The sequence below is a fragment of the Ceratotherium simum genome, chromosome 1 (genome assembly GCF_057802395.1).
Source record: "Ceratotherium simum simum isolate JZ-2026a chromosome 1, ASM5780239v1, whole genome shotgun sequence".
NCBI classification, from domain to species: domain Eukaryota; kingdom Metazoa; phylum Chordata; class Mammalia; order Perissodactyla; family Rhinocerotidae; genus Ceratotherium; species Ceratotherium simum.
The window spans coordinates 3897691-3917513 of record NC_141900.1 but is presented as its reverse complement, the minus strand read 5'-3'; the positions used below and the strand labels follow the sequence as shown (position 1 = coordinate 3917513).

Below are 19823 nucleotides of genomic sequence, written 5' to 3'. Positions count from 1 at the left end.
AGGGCGGTGCCATCTGACCTCACGCAGCTGGGCTCTGATGACAGAACAAGGGCACCTGGGAATATGAGGCCCTCAGTTCGAAACAGATGTCACTCTCAGGACGACAGTCCCACGTGTATGCACGTCTGTCCTGGCCCTGTCAGACCCAGCAGGGCAGGAGCCCGGGCGTGGAGGGCGCCCGGTGCAGCCCAGGGACAGGACGTCCAGGATGGACTACTCTGGGGCCAGGCTGCCGTGGGCACGTGTCGTTCATGCGTAAACAAAGACAAGGAAAAGCACTTGGAGAAGATTTTCCTTCTCCTTGAGTGTTATGACCCGATTCGCCAGTTCGTGAAACTGTAAAAGGTGATTGTTTATTTCCTTGTGCCTGCCCTCTTTTCGGGTGAACAGAAGTAGAAAGTGGAAATTTCCATGTGTAGCTGTCAGAAGCAGCCCCTACAGCTGGGGGACCCACAGAAGAGGTGTGAGTTCTGGCTGCCCTGTGGCAGCTACGTGACCTTGGGCCTCAGGCTCTTCCTCTACCCAAGAGGAATAAAAGCACCTTGTTCCCCCCAGGGCCTCGGCACGCTTTCTGGACACGGCAGCAGTGCCCCCTTTACATCACCAGACAGGTCTTCACCGTGACCGTCTTCCATGCTGATTTGGTCTGCTCTGGCGTCAGCGCTGTGATCTTGGCAGAGGCAGATTTCAGGGACTTTCCTGGTGGTTTTGGGGGGGGATGTACTCCAGCTTTGGCCAGGAGACCACGTTTTGTCTGTGAGAGGAGGTTCTGAGCTGGATCTTGTTCTCCGAGGTCACCTGCCTGCTGCCTACTCCTTCTGTTGTCTTCCGAGCCCCATGTTTAGGCTGGAGAGGTGATCAGAACCCTACGCTGACTTCATTGTCCCCTACTTCCCCCGTCAGGGAGGACATGCAGGTGGGCTTGGGGACCTCTGCAGGCCTCGTGCTCAGGGTGGTGGCCTTGGACCTGTTCCCATTGTACCTTGGGACACCCTGTGCCTTGTGGCAGCTCCCGCAGAGTACATGTGTCCGGGGAAAGCTACGCAGCCTGGGTCAGAGCCCCTTGGGGACACAGGGCCAGCACTGAGGTCAGGACCATGAATGTGGCGTGCCCACCTCTCTGGTGACCGCTGGTGTGAGTCTGGGAGTGTTTCCCGGATCTGATCTGCGTGGGCATCTTCATGCCTCTCATTTGAAATTGTTTATTGTTGTACATGGAGAAGAGCATTTCTAATCAACTTGCTGGTTTTATTTTTGGGTGGCTACTTCTGAAAGGCAGGTTTTTCATATTGAAAACCCTATTTCTCCTTCTTTCAGCTACGTTCTTAGCAGCAGGATAAAAACAATTAAGTAATCATTTGAGTCCCCACCTCAAAATTTTAATTCATAAAATTAAACTTCCGTTTCACCTTGTGTTTTGTTTTTGGTCTTGTGAAGCTGTTTATTTTGAGCAGGGATTCAGGAAGTGGCTGCCTCCCATCTTCCTTCAAGCACAGAAATAGCTCACGGGCTGCCCTCTCCCTGCTCCCTGAGCAGCCACACCGTTCATTTTTGTGTGTTTCTAGGCATTTTGACTCTGGCCTTCTCATGCACTGCGTGTATCTCTGCACCGCTCACTCCCATTTCCCCCAAAAACCTTCCGGACCTGGCAGGCGTCCCTTCTGTGCATGAGAATCAGGCTTGTTAGCCTCCCCGGCCCCTGCCCAGACCATCTTTACAATAATCAAGTCATAACTGCCACTTTTTTGGAGTTTGGAAGGATAGAATGTCTGATTGACTAAGACAGACTAGGAAGTTAGAAATTTTGATTGCAGAATCCTTATCTAAAACATTTTTGTCCTTTTAGAGACTTCTTTACTTTGAAAAAGCATTTTGGGGGGAATTGACTGGCCTTGAGGCCCATTGGAATGCTTCGTGCTGCCCGGCGAGAATGGGGACCTTGTCCCCGTGTGGGGACAGGACAGCAGGCGGGGGCTCGTGGGCATTTTAAGGTAGACCTGCTGGACCCTCGCCCTGGTCAGCTGGGGAGCAGGAGGGGGTTGCAGGCCCTTCTCAGGCCTTCAGTTTGGGTGCTGGGTGGAGAGTGACGCCATCGGCAGGAGTTTGTAACTGTGGATGGGAGTTCAGTTTCATTCCGGGTGACCCAGCGTGAGTTTGGTGGGGTATGTTTGTGTGGACAGTTGGAGTGAGCTGGCCATATGCAGCCTCATGGTAAATTAAAAAATTTTTCTTTTAAGATTTGATAAGTTGTGAACTATTAAAATTTCTCATTTTTCCTTTCCTTGTCAGCCCTTCCCTGCATCAAAAGAGAGTTGGTGGAAACCAAACTATTCATTGTGCTATTTTTAGACACTTTCAACAATGATTTTGGGGAAATTCACTCAGTATCCTCCTTGTGGAATGTACCATTTTTGTCCTTAACTGTTGTTTATGTTTGTGCCTTTTCTTCCTTTCTCTTTGTAATAAGGAGGTGTTAAAAACATCATGAGGGGCTTATATCATATCTAAGCTCTTCTCTTAAAGAAAAACGAAAGCACACACTTCATTTGTGCAGCTCCTTGTTCTGTGTCTCCTGGCTCCGTTCACCTCACACACAGAGCTGCTGCTGTGTAGCCTGGTCTGGTTGAGGGGTAAAGCCTGAGGGAAGGCGTTCTTATGGCCCTGTGTCCTGGTCTGCAAAGAGGTCCTTCCCACACTGTTGTCTATGTAAAGTGTGGGAGGAGGAGAGAGAGGAGGGGAGGGGCTTGGTAGGGGGAGCATGGGGCTTGGTGGGAGGAGAGAGGGAGGGGGCTTGGTCCTCCTTGATCCTCCTTGGTCCACCATCGGCATCTGAGAGCGCCTTCTCCGTCAGCATGTGATATCCTTGCCTCTGTGTGCTTTATAAAATGCCAATTTAGAGCTGCCCTCCCCCTTGGGACACAGTGAAGGATGGCACTGTCTGCCTCGCCCAGGTTCTGTGAATGTGCTGGCGGGTAGCTCTCATTCACCTCCCTGCCCTCTGTTCTGTTCCCTCTTGATGGGGGCACAGCAAAGTCATCTTCTAAAGAGCCTCTGGAGGTTCCCACCTTTGAAGACACATCTACCGTGCTCCTTCTGAGGGAAGCATTGGAAATAACACAGGGATTATTGTAGAGGTAACGATCAATCTCTTCCAGCTAATTAAAATGTAAAGTATTTACCAACGTCGGTACTTTAATTATTATTAATTCCCAATCACTTGTGACTCGTTTCCAGGCTGAACGTGAGGTAGCGGTGAGGAGTGACTCTGATTTTGAGACCTGGATTTTTCTCGTGGAAATGGATCCAGTAATTTGGTGCAGTTAAATTTTGATCCCAGGTGTTTTAAATAACCAAAATACAAAAAGGATTTTCAAAAGTCTTCTTAAACTTATTATTATGTTTCTATCTTTCCTCACTTAAGTTGGATTTATGAGTTGTTCTCCTGGTTCTTTAGCAAGTCATTTCTCTCTTATCCATCATTTGATGTCATCTTTCTCTCTTTTCAAAAAGATAAGACACAGAGATCTGGCAAGTGCCCACCCTAAGAGGTCTGTAGGCCCTGATTCTGGTCTTGACTAATTATCAGGGATCCTGGACCATTTGACCTGAGAAACTCAGCTTCCTCAGCTGTACAGTGAGGGCATCAATGAGACGCCAGGCCTCCCTGCCCAGCCTGATCTTGTAAGCAAGACTCAGGCACAGAATCTTGAGCCAGTCGCTGAGCACGCATCCTCCTGTGGGCACAGATGGTTCTGGAAGGTTTCCTTCCCCGCCCCCTTGAGAAGAACGCTTGGGACATTGTCTCAGCAGTGGACTCACATGAGATTTCTGATCTGGGACAAATACCGGTAATGAGATGGATGCAGAGCAGTATTGTGTTGTTTCAATTCTATTCTGTTCCCTGCTGATGGTGACGGTTGTTTGCCTGGACCCCAGGATGCCGCGGCCCTGGCCTGATGGGCCTTGTGCCTCACTTGGGTGGAAGAGGTCGCTGTCCAACAGTCACACAGCCCGAGTAAACGTGTGACAAAGTGGCTCCAACAGGGGTGCATAGCGGGCTTAGCTAACCTGTCTGGGACAGGCGCGACTGTGTCCTTGTCTCTGAAAATCATGAGCATCACTGACCTGGATGGGGAGAGGAATCTGCCCCTGAATGCTGAGCAGAGCTGAGACTGAGAACTGGAAAAGCTGGGGCTTGTCTTTCTAACTTTTTAAAAAACAGCTGCACCACGGTAGTCTTCACGAGCTGCTTGTTAACTTGAAGGAAAAATGTAATGAAATGATTCCAGTGTTTTCCCCCTCTCTCTTCCACTCCCCTGTGCGTGGCACGCAGGGCTGAGAGGCTTAATTGCGTTTGTAGGGCGGCGTGTTTTCTCATGGGGATTAGACAGGCTAGATTGGGCTTTGACGCTCAGTGGGAGAATAGTTTGTGAGGAATGTGAACCTAATTAGGGATTCCAGGGTCGCGCCTGGCGAAGGGAACCCAGAAGCACAGTTAAGGAAAGTGCTTGAAGGAAGCAAATAAGTTAATCAAGCCTGCGGTGTCAGCGTTTTGTGCATCCGCCCCTTTGCAGAAATTTCAGCATTGTTTGGAGGTTTGTGCTGAAAGTCAGCCCCTCGCTGGAGCACCCCCACCCCCCAGGAGCATTTCCGGGCAGCCTCGAATGAGGAGCCTCGCCGCCTGCCCATGTCACAGCCCTCCTGGGCCCTGCCTAGAGGACCCTGCTCCCGCTGGGCTTGTGAGAAGGTCCGGTGTTGACCTTGGTTCTCCACTGGCCCTCTCAGACATTTGATGGTGGGTGCTATGGGCTGAATGTGCCTCCCACCCCAAAATTCATAAGTTGGAGTCCTAACCCCTAGGACCTCAGAGTGGAACTGTATTTGGAGATAGGGTCTTTAAAGAGGTGATTAAGTTAAAATAAGGTCACTAGGGTGGGCCCTGATCCAATCTGACTGTTGTCCTTATGAGAAGAGGAGATGAAGACACAGACAGGCACAGAGGGAAGACCATGTGAGGACATGGGGAGAAGATGGCCATCTACATGCCAAGGAGAGAGGCCTCAGGAGAAATCAGCCCTGCGACACCTTGATCTCCGACTTCCAGCCTCTGGAACTGGGAGAAAACAAATTTCTGCTGTTGAAGCCAGCCCCTGTGTGGTATTTATTATGGCTGCCCTTGCTGACTAACACAGTTGTCCAAGCAAGTGTGCCCTCTCTCAGAGTGTCAGTGCTAGAGGGGAGGGGGCTTTCCTCTTCTCGTTATTCTGCTCCCCTATTTATAATAAATGGTAATAATGGTAGTAAAAATAGCTGAACATTCATCTTTTCCCAATCTTATGTAATGGACACATAAAAACATCTTGCTATTTTATTGATCAGTAATGTACAATACAAGAAATGAAAGCTATAAAATAATAAAAGATAAAGATAGTAATAAAGATTCTGCCCCTTGAGAAAAGCCCCCTCCTCCTCCCACCACACTGCTGCTCTGTGCAAAGATAAGGGGACGTCACCCCCCATTATATTGTGGAATCCCTGTGGCTGGTAGACATGTCACGTCTGTATCCGTGTCTCCAGTGCCTGGGTCAGAGCATGAGAGGGAGAAGGTGGCCTGTGACTATTGTTATGATTTGGGAAGGAAAGCACTGCGATCCTGATCTCATTGTGAGTTTCCTTCATCAAGAATTGCCTTTGTAAAGATAAAACAAAGGTACACTTCACTCCACATTTTGCACAGCTCATGTTGGAATTTAAATTACTGTGCTAAAGTGATTTTATTGAATGATACAATGTGTGAGTAAGACAATGCCTTTTTACTTGGCCTAACTCAGCAGATTTCCTTCATGCCCTTCTGTGAGGCCAAGAGTCGCTGGCCCGCCCTTTCTTTTCTCCTGGTGTGCTGGCTTTGCACGTCCCTGATGGCAGCTGGATTTATTTTTGCACGTGTGAGCACTTATTTAATGCATTTTAATCACTTTTGGCTGGTGCTGTTGAGCTGATCCACCATTCCAAAATCCTGAATACTTGCTCCTGCTGGCTCGATGCCAAACTGAGGAGACTTCACCTGTGGGCAGAATTGCCTGGGAAACAGGTAGGAAAAACGGCAGAGGCGAGACCAAACTTCCGGCTTTCGCTGGATCACTGAATGTACGCACGCATGCCACATGGTTAAGGGTCCGATCTCTGTGGGGTCTGTGGTCTCGTTCACATGACCCAGCACAACTGGCATTCTCGACGCTTCAGAAAAGGCTGAACTCTGATTTACCTTCACTCGGTACACACAGTAATCGCTAGAATGTCAGTGGTACATGTGTGTTTTTAGAGAAAATAATGGGAAAAGGGCATGTATTTTATGGCTCTGTCCAAAGCAAAGTTTAACAAGAATTGATGACAACAAAAGCTGGTTCATCGTTTCATGATACTATAGAAAGAAGAGAGTGTCTGTGACGCTCGTGGAGACGTGAGCTTGATCTCTTTGGGACTTCCGTCTCCGACGTAAGTGAGGGTCCAGTCAGCCTGTAAGGGACCATCTCACGCCTCCCGGAGAAAGAGCCTCGCCTCAGAACTGGGGTCAACCCGGGGTGTCGCCCCTCTGGGGTCTCCGCTGCGGGTGAAAGCGCCTTGCAAGACGGGAGGTGTTTGTCGGCCGAAGCACCGTTGTCCCCTGGGGGAGTGAAGCTGCAGGGCTGGGCTTTTGCTGTGTGTGCACATGCGCACACATGCACACACACACGCACACTCACACTCAGTCCCATAGAGACATATACTCACACACACACCCACAGGCACACTCATACACTCAAACTCTTGCACACACACACACACTCAGTCACAGACACATAGTCACATGGAGGCACACAAACACAATGCACTCCCACACTCCCACACACTCACCCCCACACATACACTCACACGCATTTACCCACACACTCACACTTGCACACACGCACTCACCCACACTCCCATTCCTAGGGGCACGGTCATTCCCGGGTGTGAGGCCCCCTCTGTCCTGCCTCTGTCCTGGTCACCTGTCTACCCACTGGCTTGGGGACAGGTTGTTGATACCAGCAGGCTACAGACGCCATGTAGCCAGGTGCGGCTGGGCGCAGCCTGTTTGTTTGTGGTTGTCCTTGGTAACGGTGACTTGGCCCCATATTGAGTGCGACAAGTCCATAAAGTGGTTCTGCAGCGGGCCTCTTGGGGCCCTCTGGGGCTTTCTTAGTCACTAGTGGGCGCCTTCCTACACCGTCCCCTGTCGTCACCCCTACTCCTGGGTACTCCTTCTGGTGAGAAAGGGGAGCTGTTCCTGGCAGGAGAGGAAGGTAGAATTTGGGCCCAGCAGCCATCTCTTCTCCTCGCTGGGATGCTGCCACGTAGCTGGGCCTCTTTGGAACTCAGCGCCCAGGCACAGACGGGACGCTCACTGGCTCTCTGCGTAGTGGTGAGGGCCTGTGAGAGGACCTGCAGACGCAGAACTTGGCTGCTGTGACTGGAGCATGCGCGGTTGCTGAGCCGTGGGCCTCGCCACGAGTGGGCCCTGGTGGAGGCAGCATGCCCTGTTCTCGTCCCCCTGTGGCTTGCTCAGCCCACTTTACAGAGATGGGAAGGTGCTTGATGATGGAGGAGCCTACCCAGACCCCCAGGGCACTGCCACGTCCCCCTCTGTCACACTGGCTGTGCACTCCCAGGCCACGAGGTAGAGCTCAGGGTTTGTGGCATCCATCTGTAGGGTGGTCCTGAGGAATGTGGTGGCATCGGGACCCTCCCAGAGTCCCGAAGCGTGTGGTGGCCACCTGCTGGGTCTTTAGCTCCATCAATGAGATGGGACTAGCGCCTGAAGATCCTGGATGCTAAGGAAACAATGGTTCCTTCATGCCGAGGAAGGCCAAGGCAACCTGGAAATGATCCAGCACCACAGCATGTCCTTTTGTCAAATGAAAATAGCAGAAGAACCGGATGGCACTGCAAGGCGTGTGGTCAGAGGTGGCACTGGAGGTGAGGAGAGGAAGCAGGTGAGTGTGCTGTGCTGTTACTGACCTGACCTGAACCCTGGACGGTCACCCACAGTGTGGTTACCTGGTGTCTCCATCCTGAGGAGATGCTGCTCCCGAGGGGGAGGTGGGCGGGTCTTGCAGGTCAGAGGGCTGGTGCAGTGGCCTGTGGAGAGTCTGGAGCTGTGTGGGCAGGTCGCTTGGGTGCAGTGTGTCCAGAGAAGCTGTGCACTTCTGCCTCTCTGGTCAGGCTGAAGAGCAAGGGAACACCCAAATCTCCAGGACATGCAACCAGGGGCTGATTGCATAGATGCTCAGGTCCCTAATGTGGAGCAGCGTGGTTCATGTGAGGACATGCGTGTGTCCTGGACCCTCGCTCCGTGGGTCTGCCGGACTATGGTCAGCTGCCTCCCTCTTTCTTATTCTAAGGGAGGAAATGTAACATGAAAATCCAGTCTGTTTCATGTAGTTCCCGTCCTGGGATTCAGTTCGAGCCACAGAAGAGGAACACGTGCCCCGTGTGTCCACTTGACAATGGTCTTGACTAAATGAGGTGTTTGCAGTTCTCGATGTGAAGATGAGTTTTCTCTTTACCGACAGGTGGCTTCCCCCACTCCCGACCATACCCTTTTCTCTGAGTTGGCTCTTCTTGTGCACGTTCATTTGCAAATTCGTTCTCACTCAAGTCTTTCCTCATTTACTGTCTGCATTTCTAATGGTGCTCATAAAAGCAGACAGTAGGGGTTGTAATTGGTTCTCTCCACGAGAGGCTCTTTCCTGGCAGGAATGCGGCCATGGAAGTGCAGAGAATTGCTGTCTGTCATTTGCTCCGCTGACCTGGGGAGCCTGCTCACCCCCTACCACGTCCCCACTCACTTTGTAACGAACAGTATAGTCTATGCCGTTTGTGTTAGTGACCGTCTCCTTCCTGAGGACTTGTTCACTTTGTTTAATAACGTGTTACTGTGAGGAGCAGCGAGTGCCTGGTGGGAGAAGACACTCAGGAAAATTGCGTTGAACCAATGATGGAGTTAGACAAGGTCGGCGTGCAGACTGCAGAGCCTTAGTGGTGTCAGCCATGGCTGGGATTGTTGTGATGGGTCGGGGGAGGTGGGACTCAGGCCGCCCCAGCACGCAGAGCACTCTCTCGTTGTCTGGAGATTGTCCTGGGGCCAGGGCAGGTGGGCAGTGTCACTGCACCCCGTCTGGACACAAGGGTGAGTGGGAGGTGCAGGGCACACCTGGCCTTGGAGCTGGATACCTGGTGGCTGCTGTCTTTATAACTCAAGCTTAGGATATCGCAGAGGGCTTGTGCTTCTGTTCTCTCAAACACGTGCTTCCCAGACTGTGAATTAAAAAAATAGTTCATAGACTTTATTTTTTAGAACAGTTTTAGATTTACTGAAAAATTGAATAGATAGTACAGAGAGTTCTTGTATATCCACTCCCCTGCCGCCCCTCGTAGTTTCCCCTAGTATAAACATTTTGCATTACTTTGTTACACTTGATGAGCCAATATTAATACTTTTTTATTAATCAAAGCCCATAGCTTACGGGTTTGGATAAAAGTATCATGACATGTATCCATCATTATAGTATCACACAGAGTGGTTTCATTGCCCTAAAAATCCTCTGTGCTCCACGTATTCATTCCTCCTCCAACCCCTGGCAACTACTGATCTTTTTACTGTCTCCGTAGTTTACTTATTCCAGAATGTCATAGAGTTGGAATCATACAGTTTGTGGCCTTTTCAGATTGGCTTCTTTTACTTAGTAATATGCATTTAAGATTCTTCCATGTCTCTTCATGGCTTGTTAGCTCATTACTTTTTAATGATGAATAATATTCCATTGCATGGAGTACAGATAATGATTCTTCAAAGGCAGGAGCTCCAATGGCTTGCATATTTCTCACCAGTATGTCAAACGTTTACTGAAGCACCAGGACCCATGTGTGCTGAGTGGAAACTGTACAAGGGGTGAAATTAATCACAGTGCTCCATTGACCACGGGGTCTCCTTGTCTGACTGCCACCACCATGCTATAAACATCTGTTTATAACTTCCTATATTTTGAAAGCCAATTTTTTGTTTGTTTTGTTTTGTTTTATGTTTATTTTCTCACTTATTTCCTCATCCATTCGTCAAAACTCTAATATATATGGAGCAGAGGCCACACAAATGAAAAAGATGTGTTCCTGAGACAAGAAGTCTCAGTGTAGGGGGAAGCCAACCATTAAGTCAGTGATTCTGGACAGTGAGAGGGGCTGCTATATGTGTGGGGAGGGGGCAGCTAGGTGGGGGCGGGGAGAGGATGGAGTGCCAGGAGAGAGGGCCACTGCCCCAGACGAGATCATGACTCAGAATCCTGGTGGAGTAATAATATGTCCCAGACAAATCAATGACTATGTCTCATATTTCTTGAGGAACTCACTAAGATAAGCAAGAGTGTTATAAATAGTCACCATGGCAAGAACCAAGGTCACGCTGCCGCCCACTCCAGGCCACAAGGACAATTAGTCAGATCCCTGGGATTTCTCCTTCCTTTGCACATTTTCAGAAAACTCTTTGAGGATGGGGTACAAGGGGTCCAGGGAGAGGAAAGCCAGGAAGCAGCTCACGGGTAGCTGAATCCTGCTCGCGCTTGCCAGGGTCCTGGCCTTCCAGAACTGCACAAAGCGAGTCTGATCCCCTCACCCACCAACAGCCCTTTCTCTGCAGGGAGTGTCCCCTGAGTGTGGAGAACCTGCCCTGTGCCAGCCCCTGTTCTGAGCACGACACGCTCTTATGACCTCCAGTTCTCAGATGCAGAAACTCAAGCCCAGAGTGATTGAAGCCCAGGTTCCATGGCTAGTAAATGGGGGAGCAGAGGTCCGACCAAAGGCAGATTCCAAAGCTGGGTTCTTGATCTCCGTTGGGTCAGTCGTCCCGGGTGCCCATAACCGTGTCTCTCGTGACTCAGTTGTAGCTGTGGCCTCATCACACTTGTGTGTGTCTTTCTTAATGTACTCTTGGTTCCTCAGAGGACCATGGTAGAGTCAAGGGAACTCCTTTTCGCCATCCCGTGCACCAAGCACTGAGCCTCGAACAAGATAACCACGCTGACATTGCCACATTTAGACTCTGCTTTCAGTTTCACTTGTGGAAATAGTTCTAGAGAAGGCAGCCCATTTTGCAGAGAATGTAAGCCCTGGGTGTGATTGTGAGGCATGGGGGCGGCCTGGAGACCCCCAGGCAGAGTCCTCCACCTCCTCCTCCTGGCCCTGCTCCCCACACTATGTGGTGAGGAGCGACCTGGACTGGCTGAGACGTTCCTAGACTGGGAGTCCACTAGTGCTTTGAAATGGAAGAGGAAATTCTGTATATGTGAGTGAGGGGCGTTTCTCTTGGAAGGAGGTTCCATGGTTTTCGTGAAATGCTCTAAAAGGACCTAGACTTTACAGAAGTGAACAAAAATCTGGCCTCTGTTAACTCGAGATGAGGACTGTCTGTCTTGAGGTGCTGAAACCTTGCAACTGTGAACGTGGTCAGAGATAGTCTCAGCTTTGGGAGCCTCGCTTGATCGTCATGCCAAGTTTTTTCTTGAGAGCCCATCTGCTTATTGTGTTTCTTCTCCCTTTAGGTGGTGATTCCCCGCCGTGTGCAAGTCCACCTGGAACAGGTAAGTCCTTGGCATTTCTTTGGGGGCCATTGTACCGTCCTGCTTGACTGTCTGTTTATGCTGTGCCTTCCTGGGGAGTCTTTGGGCTCCCTCTTGGATCCACTTCCTCTGTCTGAGCTGTCACTTTGATTCACAGAGCTCTTATAGGGAGACTTAACCACAACGCACTAGCCATTTTCACGCTTTCCTTAAGAAGAGAGACTCATGCACTGGTTTGTAAGAACTACCTTTCACATCAGTAATAGTTACCTTCAGGGATTCATTTCCTGGAGCCTGAGTTTCCTCTGCTGTAAAGGGAAGATGGCACATATCCGTTTTCTTTGTTTTTCTTTTTCTTTTTTGGTGAGAAAAGTTAGCCCTGAGCTAACATCCATTGCCAATCCTCCTCTTTTTGCTGAGGAAGCTTGGCCCTGGGCTCACATCCCTGCCCATCATCCTCTACTTTTTATGTATGGGACACCTGACACAGCATGGCTTGATGAGCGGTGTGTAGGTCCACGGCCGAGATCCAAACCTGCGAACCCTGGGCCGCCAAAGCAGAGCTCGCGAACTCAACCACTATGCCACCGGGCCGTCCCCTACATATATCCATTTTCTTAGCAAAAAAATATAGCAGTAAAAATGTGGGCAAAGTACCTGCATCACAGAGCGTCTGTGTGGGAGCGTGGTGCGATGGCTTTGGAACAGGAAGCTCTGACAGATGCCATCTTTCTATCAGGGTGAAGGTAAACACAGTAATAACACTTTCTCTTTGGCTTGCTGTTAAGTAACTATGAATTGCTGTCTGCCTTTTAAACTCCATTGGACGTCATGATATTTTCTTTGCTGCCCCCATTGGATGAGGAGGTTAAGCCTTGTGCTAATGACGTGTTAGTAGCTTGCAGAACACCTGCTGGCTCATGCACTTCCAGGACAACAGGAGACTGACGACCCTCTTCTTTTATTGCAAATCGGAAGTGACTCCCTGTGGGGAAGTGTGTTCCTTTCCCAGCCTCACTTGTGAGGGAAGGAAACAGGTGTGCCCTGCTGCCTCCTCCAGGGTATCTGTTGGGTGTGTTCCCCACACTCCCAAACTGGATGTAGCACCATGCCCTTGGCCCTGGTTTTGTATACAGAATCCAAAGTTCTGGTGAGGATTTTCCCCGTCTTCCTGCTTCCAGTGTCTCTGTTGGCTGACGCCCAGCAACCCCTCGACCCAGGGCTGGTTTTTCCCTGCGGTAGCTGTGGACACTGTCTAAGGGGCTTGGTTGCGTGGCAACTGTCCTGTGTGTGGCTTTCTCCTTAAAATGTAGGGAGTATTGTCTACTCTCTGGCTGCTAGAGGAATAAGCTGTGGGATAGATGTGGGCAGCCTGGACTGTCTTATACCCTTCTGCCTCCCTGTGCTGGACAGCCTGGTGTAAATGGACTGGGTTTGTCCAATTGAGCTTTGGTCAAGGGCTTCCACCTATATGGTGTCACTTCTCAGGGCAGAAAGCACAGAATCCTTTTTCTCTCCTGGCCCTGCATTGGCCGAGAACCTTCCAGTACTGTGGGCCTGGCATTTCGGATTGGCATGGACGTGCCTCCAGATAATGCCAGCACTCCTGGTGTGACCTGGGAATCTCTGGGCCCGTGCAGGTCCTGGCCAGGCCACCTGAGATCCTGTTTCCATTTCTTTCTTTGTTGCATCTACAGAGCGTCTATTCTGTGTCAGACACTCGGTTAGACACATTTACCCAGAAGGTCACCTTAACTTACTCGCTTGAGACATGAAGAACCTGGGGCTGAGAAAATTGGGTTCACTTCCAGAGGCCATGCAGACGCCGAGAGGCTGTAGCCTCTGGTCTTAGCATCTTTTGCTTGCCCCCGGCTGTACCTTCTCTATGTTAGAGATCAGACAGGTTTGTTGGCGCTGCTTCTCGTTTTTTTATATGCCACATTTTTAAATCAAGGGTAACTTGTGCAGGAAAAAAACCCTCATATTCTGTCAGTGGAGTTTGAGGGGAAATTAGGGGTTATTTAGGGCCACCAGTTTTCAGACCCTGGTGTGGTATTTCTGGCCCTTGGTGCCTCGTTCATTCTCAGAACGCCCCTGTGTGATGGGCATCCTGAGTACCTTCCCCAAGGTGGCACTGCTCATAAATGAGAAAGCAACCAGCGGGGATTCGGCTGTCAGATGCCCCTTGGCCAGGCCACCCCGTCCCCAGTCCTAGCGCTCCCTGAGCCGATGCACGCAGGGTCCATACATCTCTCCCTGTTCCCCCTTCCCTCCCAATCCATCCTCTTTTATTATCGGTGGTCATGGGGACTCATCAGCCTTCCAGGTTTGGGAGCAGGTGATCTGCTTCCTCGTCCACCTGAGGCTGTGATTGGTGGATGGCTCTGGAGTGTGAACACCCCTTCCTGCACTCAATGTCCGGCCCTCTGACCTGGCTGCCTTTCTGCTCCCTCCTGTGCCAGGGGCCCCTCTTCGTGTAGTGTTCAACTGCTCTGCAGATGTCATCTGAGTTCCATGAGCCCTTCCGAGAAGTTCCAGAATAGCTTCACCTCAGCTTGTTCTATCCCTGTGAGCTGCCAGGTCTGCCTAAATTGCTGGGACAGCTTTGGCTTGCAACATGATTGTCTGAAATATTTGGGCATAATTCAGTGGTACCAGCCGGAGAGGAGGAGTCGGTGATGGGCCGTGCCAGCAGGATCTGACGACATCCTGTGACTGACTGTAGGGGTCCCTGCACTGATGACGTTATGTTCTGCGAGAGTCTTGGCTGCCAGGCAGGGGCACCTTTGCGACCACCTGGGCATTTGGGACACACAAGGGAAGAAAGCTTTGTGTGGTTGTCGTGCTCCGAAGGCTGTTTGCCTTGATGCCTGTTTTTCTGTGATTTTTCTGGAAGCAGATCGTTATTCTGTTTATTGCGATGGTTTAAAAAGTGGAGTGTGAGGTTCAATTAATACACAGACCAAAAATGGCAGGGAGTGGGGCTGAGAAAAAGATCTGAGAGCCAAACCTCCCTTTGTAAATGTTAGCTTAGCTGATGAAACATGCAAACAGGCTCCGAGTTTCCTGGAAGTCAGTGTAAAAAGGAAACCACATTATTGGTATGCGCCTTATCAGCTAGGAGGGAAAAGACGAATCAGTGGAGAAAGTGTGCCATGTGGGAAATAACGCAGGGTGTTGATGGAAGCTGGGGGTGTATCCTGAACCACAGCCGCGTGGCAAGTGCTCCCGCCTGTGCCCCGGGGAGTCGAATGATTGTTTTACAGGAAAGTTAGACACAAGCTTTGAAGTGCAGCCTCATCAGGGTCTTCTGCTTTGTGTGGCTGCGGCCGTTGATACAGCATTTAGAAACAGAAGAGGATAACTGGCGGTTTTATCATCTGTCTCACACTTGTATGGCTTGTGGGGAACATGATCTACTGCATTGTAAAGTGGATGCTTCATCATTTTTCCAGATAACTGTGATCATTAGAGATGGGAGAGGTGGTCGGCTCTTTGAGACTGAGTCACGCATCTGTTCTGGCTGTTTCTGTAGATCTACATGTTTGGGGACACCAACCATGCATACTCACATGTACATACAGGCATGGGGTATCTTATTGAGTATGAGCTTGGGGCTTGAGTCAGGTTGGGGTCCTGTCCAGGCTGTGATGCTAGGAGAGCCACGTGACCTTGAACGGAGTCCTCCCACTTCTGGGCTCCACTCTCCTCTTCTGTAAAATGGGGCTGCTGTCACCTTCCCTGTGGAGTCCTGTAAAGATGGAATGAAATAACGTGCGAATCCTTAGCACTGGCGATGGCATAGAGGAAATGCACAATGCGTGGGAGAGGCCTTATTCAGTGAACTCAAGAGGGCAGGAAGGTCTTTTGGTCCCGCAGCATTTGCCGTTTGTTTTGTTTTTGACCATTGTTCTCTTGCCATCTGGTGGGAGAGAACCAGTTTGATCAGTTCCTGAACGTGTCATCTGCTGCCAGAGAGTGAAGGCACCTTGACAGATGGTTATGAGACCTCGATTCTCTTAACCCCTCATTTGCAGACTTAGAAAAAGTCAAGAAGCCAATGGAAACGAGGCTGTGGTCAGGTTGTGGGTGGCTCGAGCCTCCAGCTGGTAGTTGGTGGGTTGATGGCAGGATCTTTTCACGGCACAGGCCTCACAGGGCTCTGAACTTGGTCCAACAGCTATTTATTGACGTTCTAGGTGCAATGGTGTTTGTTTTTCCATTTTATCTTTGCCTTTTATACACTATCCGAGGGAGCTGATTCACGTTAGTGCACCACTGGATCTGGATGCTCTCTGCTGGGTGTTAGCGTGGCTTTCCTTGGACACTGTTGAGTCCACATGTGTGAACCAACCACATGCCGGGGTTCGTGGGCAGCGCACAGCGGCCTTGGTCCAGGGTGGGCCCGGGAGCAGCCAGCCTGGTGGTGGAAGCACCGCCTGCTCTGCGCCTGAGAAGTTTGCTCTTTTCAGAGTGGCTGCTGTCCTTGCAAGAGGCCGTGGCCACGTGTGGGAGGTGTTCAGGGCAGTGCCAGCCTCAGCTTAGGACACCAGTGCAAGCCCTTGCCTGGCTGCTGGGCTCACACACCAAGTGATTTTGCTTGGCCGTTGTGGTTTCTCGCGCTGGAGGAGAGGTTGTATAAGAACAGTTCCTGAAATTTGAGTCAGCTGTTTACTGACTCATGTGGCTTCACTGCTCTTTGTTTAATTAAAGTGAAGACAATAGGTGGTTTCTGTCAGAGGTGACATTAGAAGTCAGATTACACAGTCTGAGACCGGGGTTTCCAACATGTGTTCTGTTAGCTACGCTTTTGTATTTGTGGGCATGTATGGTGTGTGTGTGTACATGCATGCATGATGTGTGTGCATACACGCATGGTGTGTGTCTCTGTGCGTACATGCATGCTCAGTGTATGTTGTGAACATGCATGGTGTGTGTGCATGTGTGTGTATATGCATACGTGTGTGTGCTTATGCACAGCATATGCACCTGTGAATTTCTGCCTGGTGTACGTATGCATGTGTGTGTGTGTTGGGACTTTGTTTGATATGGTTTGCTTAAACTCGCAAAGTCAGAGGAAGCAATCATGAGTGATGAGGTTGACATAAGGACAGTGTGACTATTTAGGACACATGCCTGTGAGCAAATGCTGTCAGTGTTACATTTCCCACCAGTGGCCCATGACAGATTCCTCAAAGGTACTGAAAGATTTCAGAAAGACTGCCCACCAAATGAGATAATTAGATGTTTGAGTTGGATGAAAAGGAATCTACTTTGATGACATTCCCTTTATTTTATTGCAAAATTAGGTAGTGACAACAAATGTCAGGCTTTCTATCTGTCAATATTGGGTGGGAGGCTTTGCAAAGAAGGGTGACTGGAACTCGCAGAAGCCTTGTCTCTCCTGATGGCTCCGGCCCCCAGCGGTCTCTCTGTGTGGATTTCTTGTTCTCGTTGTCAGTAAGCGCAGGTATTTGATTGGATGCTGGCTGTTCCTGCTCAGAGATTGTTTCCACTGCTGCAGTAAACTTCAGAAACACAGACATGGCTCTGCACACCACAGCAGGGTCTTCGCTGAGTGATAAACTCTGTTTTCTGAAAATCACAAACATGTGTACACATGTGCGTGCACAGACGTGTCTAGATCCACAGCTGCCCTGTCAGAGGCTGTATATCACATACAAACGTCTTTGACCAGAAGCACAATGAGATCAATTTGTTTCAGGCCAACAGGGACTTGCAAATATTCTTTCTCCTTAATCTCTCTGATCTTAAGGAAACGGAGAAAAGTCTCAAGAATCCCATTGGATCAAGGTCTACGTCTTCCGCTGGGTCAAGAGAACCAAACTTAACACCTATGGTTTTGGTAAAAGCCAGGTGAGACCCAGAAATAAAAATATACATGAGGCTGCCTTCCCTGAGTTTCCCCTTGAAATTAAATGATCCAAGAGCTGTGCTCCAGTTCACCTGTCTACACAGCACTGGGGCATCAGAGGAGCCCCATGGAGGACCCCTGATGGAAGGCACGTGTGGAGAGGATGGAGCCAGGGAAACTGAGAGGCACACTTAGGATTGAGGAAGCATGGTGAGGAAGCTTAGACTCTGGGCTGGGACACACCCAAGGTTGCACAACTAGATAGGGGGACAGGCGTGAGGCCAGAGCTTGTGGCGCCATCTCCACTGGAGAGATCGGCCGTTCTAGCCCCACAGTGCCACTAGAGGGTCTGTGTTTGCTCGGGGAGAGCCTCAGGCCCTATTTCTCCAGCTGGGCGCATATGCCGGCTGGTTCTGTGTCTTCTTAGCAGGTATGGACTGACAGGAGTGTCCTGGGATTGACAACTTGAGGGAGGAGTGGGAGTGTTTAGGAAAAGCTGAACCTGGACCAGGGCTCCCTGCTCCCAGGGTTCACTGGCACCTGTTATCCAGATGCCCAGCAGCCCCGCAGGGCGCTGAGAGCAGGCTGCACTCCTGGGCTGGAGTTGATGCCCTTCATTACTTAGCTTTATTTCCAGTTACTCATGAACTATATTTTTCTCGGTTCTCAGAGTCTTTTGTGAAGGTTGGGGATCCTAATTAAGGTAGATGGGACCTGGTGGGGAAGAAGTTCAAAGCTGCAATCCTAAACTACGCTCAGATTTGCTTTTTCTTAACTGTGCATTTCACTCCCTCTGAAGATTTCTCTTCTGAATTTTCCTGTCCTCCTGACTTTCTCTTGAGGGGAGCAAAGTATCAATGAAGAAAAGCAGGCCCATGGGCAGCTTTCACAAGCTCACAATGGCTTTTCAGATGAGAAAATGATACACAGTGAAAAGGAGTGAAAAGGAACACAGACGTGGGACAGCGATCCCGTGCCTGTGTCCTCAGCCACCGCCTAGAATGCACCTGTAGGATGGGTGTAATGGATTGAATTCTGTTCCTTAAATCCTTGTCCACCTGAAACCTCAGAAAGTGACAGTATTTGGAATGCGGATGGAGATGAGCTCATATTGGAGTAGGGTGGGAGCTAAACCCAAGGACTCCTGTCCTGATAAGCAGAGCAGAGCTGAGATACACGCAGGGAGAGCACCACGTGACGACGGAGGTGGAGTGGAGAGATGGGTGTATGCTCCCCAGAAGCTGGAAGAGGCAGGAAGGACCACCTCCCACCAGAGCCTCCAGAGGGAGCACAGCCCTGCAGCCTTGGTCTTGGATTCCTGGCCTCCAGAACCGTGTGAGAATAAATGTCTGTTGTTTTAAACTCAAAGGAAAACCGCACGTTGGGGTACCTCCCTTCACTCTTTCCTATTGCTTAGTGTCCCCCAGGCATTCCTGGAACTTCTTTTTGGCCACAGTCCTGTGATGGGGGCATGGTGGGGCATAAGCCCACGGAGTGGCCAGCACGCAGTGTTCACGGAGTCGGTGGGACTCTCGGTGAGGCTGGCCCTGGATCTTCTGTACACTGTCACTGTCCCCGCACGTGTAACAGGTTTTGTGAATGCGCAGAGAAACAGAGGAGGATGTTTGTGGAAATTGTTTATAGGAGGAGCCTCTGGTTATGAACAGACATGGGGATTGGGCAGGGTCGTGGAGTCTCCAGCATCCCAGAGCTTTCCAGGGAAAGGCCAGCCAAGCCCTTGTTGCTGACGGGCCCTGGAGTCAGTGTGAGCCCGAGGCGGGAGCAGGAAGACCCCCCTTCCATTCCTTCCAGGAGTGAGCAGGAGCCAGGCTGGCCCTGGCGGATCCCGGCCAGTTCCCGAGATGGTCCGTGTTACCGGGAAGGCGCCCTGGCCCTCGCCCGCGGCCCCTGTCTGCAGCGGCCTTCAGTGCCTCCCCCAGGCGCCGCCTGGCTGCCTCCTCGTGGGCGGAGAGCTCCCAGGGGCTCGGGGCACCTGCCCCCCCTCTAACTACAGGCCAAACTTTGGTCCACACTTTGCTGAGATTTCTCCATTCCCTCCCACGCCTAAAATAACATCTAGGCCTGTGGCTTTTTTCAACTTGGGAGAGTAGAAATCGCCCGGATTTTGGGGGCAGGCAGCAGGGTAAGAGGCTCTGGCAGCGTTTGCGTTTCCTTCACGGGAACTCCTGGTCAGCAGTCGGGAGCCTTTCCTTAAGTCTCAGTTGACTGACCTTCTGGAAAGATGGTGCTTCACAAATTAAGGAAAAAAAAACCCATCAATGCCAAGCCTCATACAATAAGCCACCCCCTTTGCAGCG

The 19823-nt window shown here is 50.6% G+C and overlaps 1 protein-coding gene across 8 annotated transcripts in view; it reads left to right on the top strand.

Moving 5' to 3' along the window:
* The window catches only part of TNS3 (tensin 3), a 256326-nt gene that overhangs the window by 71126 nt on the left and 165377 nt on the right, over positions 1–19823 (top strand). For 6 of the 8 annotated variants that reach the window (XM_087431210.1, XM_087431156.1, XM_087431094.1 and 3 more), the window contains one exon: positions 11613–11651. The exons of 1 other annotated variant lie outside the window; for it this stretch is intronic. Coding sequence is in view for 5 of the 7 variants with exons in the window: in XM_087431156.1 (XP_087287282.1) it covers positions 11613–11651 (39 nt within the window). In the remaining 2 variants the exon portion in view is untranslated. Of the gene's footprint in view, positions 1–11612; positions 11652–18570; positions 18841–19823 lie in introns of those variants that run through there. One more of the 8 variants, XM_087430901.1, reaches the window with a different exon arrangement.